The 12,364-nt window shown below is 40.4% G+C and overlaps 1 protein-coding gene across 2 annotated transcripts in view; it reads left to right on the top strand.

The window, feature by feature from the left end:
- The window catches only part of GPR137B (G protein-coupled receptor 137B), a 51,699-nt gene extending 39,335 nt beyond the window's left edge, over positions 1-12,364 (top strand). The window contains exons 5-7 of one of the 2 annotated variants that reach the window (XM_067711024.1): positions 2,385-2,513; positions 7,878-8,002; positions 10,028-12,364. In XM_067711024.1, the coding sequence (XP_067567125.1) occupies positions 2,385-2,513; positions 7,878-8,002; positions 10,028-10,139 (366 nt within the window). In that variant the 3' untranslated portion in view covers positions 10,140-12,364. The other variant, XM_067711023.1, reaches the window with a different exon arrangement.

Genomic DNA, 12,364 nt, shown 5'->3' with positions numbered 1-12,364 from the left:
AGGGCCACCTGATCGGTGGCTCTTTGCTTTGCAGCATCCCACGTGGCAGAGAGGTGTAAGCTCCTTGATTCTGCCGCTAAATAGCTGGGTGACCTTGAGAATCACTTACCCGGGTGGTGTCTGCACTCTCACCTGTAAAGTGGGATCATAGTTCCTGCCTTGTTGCAGCTCACATGTCTTCTGAGAAAACTAGGAAACACACACACACACACACACACACACACACACTTCTCCTTTCGACTTTCTGGGGCTTTTGTCAAGCAGTACTTAAGTTTTTTAAGTGCTTTCATATAAATGTAATATGATGTTATTAAAGGGTGAAATTTGCAAAGGTAAAAACAAATTGTATCCAGGTTTCAGAAAATACGTAAAATTATGAAGTTGTTTTTAATGGAGATGTAAACTAATAGCATTTGAGGAAATCTAGACAAACGTGACCAAGAATATTAAGGTGTTAGTAAGAGCCCATTTTATATCCCAATATGAAACTCTTTCTTTTTTATAATGTATTCTAGAAATTCATAAATTATAAAACAAATGAACAAAGGTAGTGAAATATAATATGGCATCCATCTTCACAAAAGCTCAAAATAAAAAAGAATGAGAATTAGTGTTCTCTCATTTGAGAAATATCGATTCTTTGTCTCCAGCCCTGGGCAAAGTGCTGGGGACACAAAAAAGAACAGACCTAAGCCTCCCAGTAGGAGTTTGTGTCTGCTGAGGAAAAGAGCCACGCAGATAAGCCATTACAACAAAGAAAGAAACGTCTGTAGTAGGAGTCTATTGGATTGAATGGCAAACGCTCCTGAGATGTTCCTGGAAAACACTGAATACCTAACTCTAGACAAATCCACTTCTAAAATCCCAACAGTGCTCAAACCTTGCACTGAATTGTGACTCTGGAGGAAAGAATAAAATGACCATGATAAGTTAAAACTGTGAGGACAAGATGAAATCCAGAAGAGGCACATGCAAGATGTTATAATTAGAAAGGATAAAAACCGCCACAATGAACACCGCCGCCCCTCACCCAAACGAACAGCACAAATACAGGATGGGGGGAAGGTGGGCAAAGCACTGCTGAAGCTCTGTCCTGTTGTGAGAAATCAAACACATAAAGATCTAAACATCCAACAATGATAAACTAGAAACTTACTCATAATACATCGAGGATTTTTATTGTGGTAAAATATACAACACAATCGACCGTTTTAATCATCTGTGAGTGTCCAGTTCAGAGGCATTCAGTGCACTGACACTCTTGTGCAGCATCACCACCATCCATCTCCAGAACTTCTTCATCTTCCCAAACTGAGACTCTGTCCCCATTGAACAACAGAGATTTGGTTTTAAAACAAAATAATTATTTCAACGTTTCTTTCAATTAAGAGCTTATAATTATAACGAACTTAAAATATCACAATTTAAAAAATTCTGTTGTTTTGGGGATATCTATTTATTTATACATATCTAGATCTATGTGTTGCAACCAAAATGATCTAGCAGCAAGCAAAACAGACGGCCCCGAGTTACGGGTTATTTATGTAGAATGGAAGAAGCACACACAACACACTTTTGAGACATGTAAGTAGAATTTGAGATGCAGAGTGTGAGAGTGACCTTTCTGAAGGAGAGCATGATTGGTTCGGTTACTGTACTTTACACGCGATGTAGTAGAGAAGGCAAAAGGATTCCGTTCAGGGGATTGGCGCCTATGGTTTGATGTAGGTGCAGTCTTCCTTTGAAATGATGGCCTTTCTGATCGACTTGCCCAGAGACAACCTCACCTTCCCTCTGCCCTACAGAGAGGACAGCACTGCTATGCCACATCCACTCAGCCATCTCACGGGTCCGGCAGGTAAAAATCCTGGACTCAGAGAATTTTTTTCTAGACAATCTAGCCTGCAGTAAAGCTTTAAAGGATAAATCATAGGATGTGGTTAATGTGAAGAGAAGTTTAAAAACTGACACGTTCATCCCAAGGATGAGACCAAGGGTAACACGTGATACGCTGCTCTTAAGAATCGCGAGAAGGCAACAGAGCATTCTCATTACTCAGTTGTTGAAGGAAAGAAAATCAGTTTAGAGACTTAATTTGGATGTAAGGAAGGTTCTTGGAGGGTGAAGGAATAAAACCTCAGAGATTGGCATTATCTGTCTTTGAATATTTTGAAGAAGATAATTATCTATCCTGTCTGGTTTAAATAACTCCCCACCTGAGGTCTGGACCATTAGTAGTATCTGATTTCAACATGCACATTTTTGGGGGAAAGAATTACACTGTATTCGATTATTAGTCTCTGTCATGTTAGAAAGAATCGAATCAAACTTATTTCCTCTGCCCTCAACCTAGCGACTCTCTTATTTTCTTCTCTTTTCAACAGGCAGACTTGAAGAATCAGCTGGGAGATGCCGGATACATAGTATTCGGAGTGGTCCTCTTTGTGTGGGAACTCTTACCTACCACCTTAGTGGTCTACTTCTTTCGAGTTAGAAATTCTGCGAAGGACCTCGTAAGTAAACCACTTTGTATTTGCAGAAAACATCTCCTAATTCTAATCACGAAGCATACAGTTGGAATTTTTTCTTAGATTTTTCAATAGAGAGCCTCTTCCATCCTATTCTGATATGAAAAGTTCCTTGTCTATTTAATTGAGACTTTCTTTTCCCTTAATTATCTTTTGAGGGAAATTTGTTTTTCAGTTTAGCTTTATTTTACAAAAAAAAAAAAATTTAAGTTGCATCTTGAGGCCTGGAGATAGTGGTTAACTTTTTATTCTAATGAAACAGCCACCTCACTAGTATTTGAGGCTTGACTTGCTGTGAACCAAAGGTAGAAGCTTTATTTTAGCAAAGGAAAATAGAGAATGGTAGTTCAGCTCTTCACCCCTGTGTTGTGCTGGTTGGTGATTAGGGGGTGGAGTGATGGGGAGATACAACCTTATTGTGAAGAATGCTAAAGTCACTCCCCCAATTTGGTCATGTTTCTGCTCAACCAGCTTCATATAAATGTCTTTATGGGGGCGGGGCAGAAAAATGCCAAACCTGGTGGAGTGGGGAGGCTCCCGGAAGCTTTGCTCCCTGAATTATCCCATCCATAGGAACTAGTGGTAGGATTTTGAGTCACTCATCTGTGAAGCCCACAGAAAAGTACAGTGAACGGTTTTTGGCCAATGGAAGCAAAGTGTGGGTGGCAGGGAAAGCATAGATACGTAACTAACCTGTTTTGTGTTTTATCCTGTCTTTTGTTTTGTTTTCTTATTCATCTCTGGATAGTCACTAGTGAGCCAGGAATAGGAAAAAAAAAAAAAAAAAGTCATACTGGAGCAGGGTGGGTAGTGGAGAAGCACAGCCTGACCAATGGGCCCTTGAAGACAGAGTGTGTGGGCACTGTTTTCTAGATCTGAGAGTCAGTTTCCTCGCCTTTTATTATTTTTAGCTTCAGGACAGCAGTTCTCTGCTCTGACCTTTACTGGCATTGGGAACACCTGGAGGCTTCTGTAAAGTCAGACCCAAATGCTTCCTCATCAGTGGCAGAGAAACATGGGGAAGGTGGGCAGGGGACTCCAGGCCAGAGTCTAGTGCCTTGTTTTCTTTCCTTCTCTGAAGACAGACAGTTGAAGCTTTCTGGAAAGAGCCTCTTAACAAACATCCCCGTGCTCACTGTGCTTCTCCTCGGCTCCATGGGCCTTCTCACCAGTGTGACAGAGGCTTAGGAACTACACTCCCTAAACCCAAGGCAGCCTGAAGGAGGGAGTACACATCTGAGTCCTAAGGGGTGAAAGACCGTTGTTCAAAGTACTATTTTTTTCTCTTGATATTTAATGTTCTTTCCATCACATCTCTGTTGATTAAAATCAAAGAAAAAGGGGCTTCCCTGGTGGCACAGTGGTTGAGAGTCTGCCTGCCGATGCAGGGGACACGGGTTTGTGCCCCGGTCCGGGAAGATCCCACATGCCGTGGAGCGGCTGGGTCCGTGAGCCATGGCCGCAGAGCCTGCGCGTCCAGAGCCTGTGCTCCGCAACGGGAGAGGCCACAACAGTGAGAGGCCCGTGTACCGCAAAAAAAAAAAAAGAAAAAAAAAAAAAGAAACAGTATAAAGAATCATCCTGGTTGAGTTTCAAAGTACTATTTTATTAAGTGAATACAGAATATTAGGGATAGTCTCATTTGTACTCTTAGGTCTCACTGTCCAGGGAAACGTGTCAGCCTTAACACACTCTGTGTGTATGTGTATAGAGTTACTTGGCTATTGTGTTTGAATATATTTACTGTTTAGGGTATTATCTAGAGCAGTGGTTCCCAAACTTTTTGGCGTCAAGACATTTTACACTGTTACATTATTATTTGTTGTTTTGTTTGTTTTTATTGAGGTATAACTGATATAACATTATATTCATTTTAGTTTACAGTGTAACGATTTGATATTTATATATATTTCAAAATGATCACCACAGTACGTCCAACTAATGTGTCACCACACATAGCTTATCAATTTTTTTTCTTGCAGTAGGAACTTTCAAGATCCATTCTTATAACTAATTTCAAATATGCAATACAGTATTAACTATAGTCACCATGTTGTACATGGATCCCCAAGACTTATGCATTTTATAACTGGGAGTTTGTATCTTTTGACTTTCTTCACCCATTTCACCCACCTCCAACCTCAGGCAACCACTAGTCTGTTCTCTGTATTTGTGAGCTTGGGGTTTCTTTGTTTTTAGATTCCACATATAAGTGAGATCATATGGTATTGACCTTTTTCTTTTTCTAGTTGACTTATTTCACAACATAATGCCCTCAAGGTCCAACCATATTTTTGCAAATGGCGAGACTTCATTCTTTTTTTTTTTTTAATTTTATTGAAGTGTAGTTGATTTACAATGTTGTGTTAATTTCTGCTGTACAGCAGTGACTTGGTTATACATATATGTATTCTTTTTCATATTCTTTTCCATTATGGTTTACCAGGAGATTTCATTCTTTTTATGGCTGAATATTTCTAGCGTGTGTGTTATCACATTTTCTTTATCCATCCATGCATTGGTGGACACTTGGGTTGTTCCCACATCTTGGCTATTGTAAATAATGCTGCAGCGAACATGGGGGTATATATATCTTTTTGAATTAGTGTTTTCGTTTTCTCCAGATAAATATGCAGAAGAGAAATTGCTGGATCGTGGTAGTTCTGTTTTTAATTTTTTGAGGAAGCTCCATAGTGGCTGCACCAATTTACATTCCCACCAGCAGTGCACGTGGATTCAAGGATTCCCTTTCCTCCACATCCTTGCCAACACTTTTTTTTTTTTTTTTTTGATTATAGCCATTCTGACAGGTATGCAGAGATACTGATTGTGGTTTTGATTTTTATTTCCCTGATCATTAATGACATTGAGCATCTTTTCATGTAACCAGTTGGCCATCTTCTTTGGAAGAATGTTCATATCCTCTGCCCATTTTAAAATCAGATTGTGGTGGGTTTGTTTTTTGTTTTGCTATTGAGTTGTATGAGTTCTTTATATATTTTGTATATCAACCCCTTATCAGATCCAGGATTTGCCAATATTTTCTACCATTCAGTAGGTTGCCTTTTCATTTTGTTGATGGTTTCCTCTGGTGCGCAGAAGCTTTCTGGTTTCATGTAGTCCCACTTGTATATTTTTGCTTTTATTTCCTTTGCTTTTGGAGTCAGATCCAAAAATCGTCAAGACTGATGTCAAGGACGTTATTGCCTATGTTTTTTCTAGGAGTTTTATGGTTTCAAGTCTTTCATCCCTTTTTTAAAAAAAAATTTATTTTTGGCTGTGTTGGGTCTTCGTTGCTGCGCGTGGGCTTTCTCTAGTTGCGGTGAGCGGGGGCTACTCTTCGTTGCGGTGCACGGGCTTCTCATTGCAGTGGCTTCTCTTGTTGCGGAGCACGGGCTCTAGGTGCATGGGCTTCAGTAGTTGTGGCGTACAGGCTCAGTAGTTGTGGCACACGGGCTTAGTTGCTCCGTGGCATGTGGGATCTTCCCAGACCAGGGCTCGAACCCATGTCCCCTGCATTGGCAGGCGGATTCTTTTTTTTTTTTTTTTTTGCCGTACACAGGGCTCTCACTGTTGTGGCCTCTCCCGTTGCAGAGCACAGGCTCCAGACGCGCAGGCTCAGCGGCCATGACTCACGGGCCCAGCTGCTCCGCGGCACGTGGGACCCTTCCGGACCGGGGCACAAACCCGTGTCCCCTGCATCAGCAAGCGGACTCTCAACCACTGCGCCACCAGGGAAGCCCCTGTTATCTATCTTTCTGATTCAGGATGCCCTGATAAGAGATCTCACTGTGGCTTTTGATTTGTATTTCCCTGATGACTAATGATGTGTCAAGCATTTTTTATGTACTTATGGGCCATTTGTATATCTTCCTTGGAAAAATGTCTATTCAGATATTTTGCCCACTTTTTAAAAAATTTATTTTTCTTTGGCTGCAGTGCATGGCTTGTGGGATCTTCGTTCCCCAACCAGGGATTGAACCTGGGTGCTTAGCAGTGAGTGCAGAGTCCTAACCACTGGACCACCAGGGAATTCCCTGCCCACTTTTAAATTGAGTTGTCTTTTTACCATTGAGTTATGAGTCCTTTATATATTTTAGATATGTCCCTTGTAAAGATATGTGATTTGCAAATATTTTCTCATTCTGTGGCTGTCTTTTCACTTGATGGTCTTTTGACAGAAAAACGTTTTTAATTTTGAAGTCCAGTTTATCTGTTTTTTTGGTTTGTTGCTCATGTTTTTGGTGTCATATCTAAGAATCCTTTGCTAAATTGTAGGTCATGAAGATTTGCCCCTATATTTTAAGAGTTTTATAATTTTTAGTCTTTCGTTTAGGTCTTTGATCTATTTTGAGTTACTTTTTGTTTATGTGTGAGGTAAGGGTCCAACTTCATTCTTTGTACAGACATTCTTGAACTGCTATAAACAGTAAATTTGAAGGTGTCCCACCTTGTATAAGTTCCGCTTTGCTTCCTATGTTTGGCTAGGTGAGTCTTAGAAAAGCAGAAATTCACATATAGATATCCATCCTATAATAACCTTTTTTCATACTCTATTGGTTAACTTTTAAATAGACCACTAGGGACTTCCCTGGTGGTCCAGTGGTTAAGACTCCGTGCTTCCACTGAAGGGACTGCGAGTTCAGTTCCTGATTGGGGAACTAAGATCCCACATGCTGCACCGTGTGGCCAAAAAAAAAAAAAAAAAGACCACTAATGATATGTACAAAGATGTCAAACAAACGTGGGATTTTATGCCAGGTTGAAGCCACAAACGCGAAATCCGCATATACAGAGGCCTGACTGTACTATATCATTTTATATTAGGGACTTGAGCGTCCTCGGATTTTGGTATCTGTGTGTGTGGGGGGGTCCTAGAACCAGTCCCCTGTGGACAACTGTAATTTGTTTTGAGAGGTGAACTCAGCTTGGGGACAGAAACAGGAGAGGCAGATTATAGAAACTGGATAAGAAACTCTCTCAAAATTTCATCATTTCATTATTTTAGTTTGTTGTGAATGCCCACATCATTATACAGGTTTATATCTAATTTGGGACTGTCTAGTTTGGCTGATTTGGGTATTGTCTGATTTTTCTGTAAGAGATTAAAACGGTGATCATTCACTGCTGCAAGCAGAACTCTGAAAGAAGATTTTGTCCATACTGATGAGAAAAAGTTAATACCTCTTAAATTAAACAGTAACTGAAATGAACACTCCAGCTACAAGTGCCTCCATCCAGGTGGATCGAGCATCTTTAGTCTCTTGCAAGAAAGAGATGTTATTTATCTTTGCCTCGTGCAAGGCACAGTGTCTGAAAATACACTGAACCATTACATTGTCTTTCTAGACCAACCCTGGAATGCTCCCCAGCCATGGATTTGGTCCCAGATCTTATTTCTTTGACAACCCTCGAAGATATGACAGTGATGATGACCTTGCCTGGAACATTACCCCTCAGGGACTTCAGGGAAGGTAAGACCCTAGTTCATGCTGGAGGGGCGTGGTTAGGAGGCTGAGGGCCGAGCCAATGAAATGGATTCAAACTAAACGGAAATGCCTGCATCAAACCCCAGAGCTGAAGGTAGGGTGAGGCCAACAGAAAAGGAGGGAAAGCATCTGAGTAGTAAGACTAACTGCAACCAGAGTCGAGACCCGCCTCCTGAGATCATGTGCTTCGCGACCTCTGCCAAGGCCACGTCGTGGTCTGCAAACAGGAGGTGGGGTAGCTACTGGATTCCCTTCCCACTCTTCAGCCCAGGGACGCTTCAGCCACACTTCACTGCTCAGCGATCATCCTGTCCCTTCTTTCAACCTGTGAATCTGGGACTTCAAGGCCAGCAGGGGCGAGAGGGGCAGAAAGGGCTGACCTAGTGCTTGCCAGGCTCCTCTCTTCACTCTGCCCGTCCTCCCAGGATCCCTGGACTGTTCCTGTGAAAGGGTAGCTTCAGGCTGAGTGTTTTTTAGAAGTGAAAGCTTATCTTATGAAACCCTTTGTGAATTTAAAGACCTACCGTTACATATTAAGGTAAATTCTTTTTCCCCCTGGGGCAAAATGATAAAGCTATGCTTGCTTTTCTGCTCTTTACTACTACAGTAAAATCCTTAGAAAACCTTAAAAGAGGTCTGAAAGGAGTCCTTGTTATAGGGTCAGAAAAAGCTGGGAGAATACCTTGCTTTCTCAGTGGATCAGGGAGCAGAGAAATCCTGGTCAGACGACAGAATAAAATATAGTGCTGGGGAAAAAAGAACAGTCCACCCAGCCAGCAGGTGTAAAGAACACAGATAATTGGGAAAGGAGTCAGTGAACTCCAGGCCTTTGAGGTCAAAAGGTGTCCCATCTCTCTTCCCTAAAACTGTTCTCTTCTCCAGTCCCCACGGCATTGCCTGTTCGCTATGTATGTCCCTCTATAACCTGCTGGAGCAGCCCTAACCTCTCACGTGCCGGAAGAGACACAGCTGAGGGTGCCCTCACTGCCTCTGTGGAAGAAGAAAAGATCCCCTTTCCATTACACAGAGGAAAATAATGATAAAACAACAATAATGTACATTATTGAGAGCTAACTGTATAGTAACATTCTGTTATAAACATTTTACAGGTATTAACTCACAAAAGTCCAACAAGGTAGTTACCAATATTACTCCCATTCTAACAGATAATAAAATTGAGGCACAGGAAAAAAAATTTTTTTAAAATCAAGGCACAGAAGTTATTTGTCCAAAGACACACAGGTAGGATGGCCCTAGAGTCTGACATACAGAGTGAAGTAAGTCAGAAAGAGAAAAACAAATACCGTATGCTAACACATACATATGTAATCTAAGGGGAAAAAAAGGGTCATGAAGAACCTAGGGGCAAGACGGGAATAAAGACACAGACCTACTAGAGAATGGACTTGAGGACACGGGGAGGGGGAAGGGTAAGCTGGGACAAAGTGAGAGAGAGGCATGGACATATATACACTACCAAACGTAAAACAGATAGCTAGTGGGAAGCAGCCGCATAGCACAGGGAGATCAGCTCCGTGCTTTGTGACCACCTAGAGGGGTGGGATAGGGAGGGAGGCGCAAGAGGGAAGAGATATGGGAACATATGTATAACTGATTCACTTTGTTAAAAAGCAGAAACACACCACTGTAAAGCAACTATACTCCAATAAAGATGTTAAAAAAAAAAAGACACAGGTAGTGAGCTATCCTCTCCATTAGGATTGAGATACAATTTGTTGCTAAAGCGTCTTGTTATACACAGTGAGTGGCTGCAGTATCACTACACTTCTGGGCTGTACAGAGTTCAGGTGACTTGTGGGTGGTCTTCTAGCCACTGTGCACACAGCACTGTTTAGTGGGAAAACGGGCTTCAAGAAGCTACTTTCAACAGCTTCGGGATTGTCTGGTTTATACAAAACCCTAGTTCTGTCCACCTAAAATTGGCATGTCATCAACAGTCAGCATAATGTTTCACGTCACTGAAATCTCTCTTTTTCTTTTCTTTTCAAGTTTTGCTCCGGACTGCTATGATTGGGGACAACAAACTAACAGCTTCCTGGCTCAAGTAGGGACTTTACAACCAGACTCAACTTTGGATCCTGACAAACCAAGCCATGGGTAGCATCAGTTAACAGTTATATGGACGACGCCTCAGTTGAAAATCTTCAGAAAGACTAATTTAATGACAGCTGAATTTTTAGGGCATGTTTCCTTAAGAAATGGGACTTGATTTTTCTTTGTTACAGGTTTCTGATGGCTCCATAGGACTAAGCAATAATTTAGAGTGATAAAAACCATATTTTAGTACTAAAAAGTGAGCCTGGCTGCCTGTTTCAGTGAGTATAATTTAAACTTCAAAAAAAATCTGTACTTTTATAAAGATGTATTTTATATAACTTAATCCTAAAATATACTAGGATTTTTTGAGAATGTTACTGCAATATATGTTGTAGTTTGCACAGACTTTTATGCATAATTCACTTTAAAAGTATACAGTATATGGTCTGATGGTTTTTGTTTTGTTTGGTTTTGTTTTAAAGGCTTTTGGACTAAAGTATTCCTCAAATCCTTACCTCTTCAGATCGCTCAGATTCTGGTAGACTCTAAGTACAGTTGACATCTAGAAAGTCGATTGCAGCTCCAGTGTTGAAAGTTACAGTGTAGCAGAACGTCAACAGACTGCATAGTACGTAAATTGGCTCCTTAAGAGTTGTTGGAGGCATAGATGGTTGGTTCCTCAGAGAATCTCCTAAATTTTGCCAAAATTTAGTACTCCTTTCAACAGGGCACTAATGTATACCATCAGTGATAAGTTGATAAAGTTAATAAAAACACTGATAGAATTGACTTACTTACACTATTAAACTTCCTCTGCTGTATTCAGAGATTTTTTGCACAGTTTGTTAGCCCAGTGAATCTAATACCCATTACCTCAGGACTTCAAGACTGCACCTTTCCCAGCTCACTGAACATTCATTACTGAACAATGAAGAGGTTCTCAAAAGGGGTTTAATAACCGGTAACCCTGAGTCCTTGAGCCAAAAGACTATGTGGAATCCTAACAGTTTTCTTACAGTTTCCAACCATATTTAAAATAAGACTTTTTAAGTAGCTCTGAAAGCAGCCCACTGGAAGCTGCATGTTTAAAATGGTAGTAGCACTGCCGTATCCTATAGCATGAGTCCTGCCTCTCAGCCATGGAAAAGGGCATTCCAGACAGTTGCTTGTAAGTAGTATTTCATTTAAGTGAAACACGTCATGAAATACTAGTTCCCCAACCATAAATGCCATTCTAAAATCTCCAAGTCTATATATATACATATATATGTGGCCTGCAGTTATAAAACTGCCTATAATAGGAGACTGTACATGGCTCTGTCAGGGAGGCTGGAGTACTAGAGGAAGTATTGTTACCAGAGAGAAAGTATCTTTCTGCTCTGCCTAGGAAATCTCACATCTAGGGACAGAGGGGAGGGGCAGATGAAAAGGAACTTATATTAGCAAGTTCTGCCCACGTGATGAAACCCATTTCTGATGTCTTCCTTCCCAGTTTGGCCTTCAGGAATAACTTGTCTCCAGGCACTGATTTCACAGTGATCAAGTCTGCTTCTCTTATCTTGATGGTATTTAAAAATCAGGATCTCAAGTTTTCAGTGGGTCATGATTGGGTTTTTCATGTGTACCAACACCTTCACCCTGCATAACCACACACAACAACATTCTTGCTTTTCAGTATATGGAAGAATTTGGGTCACATATTTAAAAGTTACTGCCAGGGAAAATTCTACACTGAAGCAAAATTTGCACTGATTATTCAGGTTACCTTAAAATATTATAAGTTGTTATTCTAAATAGCTTTAAGAACACCCTACTTGTCATACTATCTTTGTTAGTGATACTTAGAAGAATTTAAAGGCAGACTCAGCAAATGCTTAAAAATCCTTTAAATCATGCTTTCAGGAAGTACTGCAGTTCTTCAATATTAGGTCAAAACATCATGCAATTATTATACTCATCCTATGACATACAAATATCTTATTATTATTATTGGCAAGAAAATTGAAATACTCAGCATTAACTGATAAAAGCCGTAATCTATTTTTATGATTAAGCTGCTAGTATTATTTGAACTATTTTTTTATCAGAAACGATAAAAATGTTTTAAGTGCCTATTTTTCTCTTCTTCCCTTTTTGAAAAGTAATGCCTTAAAGTACAAGTAATGTAAACACATCTAGAATATGAAAAACTGATTGTAACAAACTCTCTCTCGTAAATGATCACGTATACTCTGAAATGTTGTGTGTATGGTGTGGAAAGGAAAATTAAAATTTCCTTTAACTTCCTAA

This window comes from Pseudorca crassidens, chromosome 16 (genome assembly GCF_039906515.1).
Source record: "Pseudorca crassidens isolate mPseCra1 chromosome 16, mPseCra1.hap1, whole genome shotgun sequence".
NCBI lineage: Eukaryota > Metazoa > Chordata > Mammalia > Artiodactyla > Delphinidae > Pseudorca > Pseudorca crassidens.
Note: the sequence above shows the minus strand (reverse complement) of the source record. Positions and strands in the feature narration are given on the sequence as shown.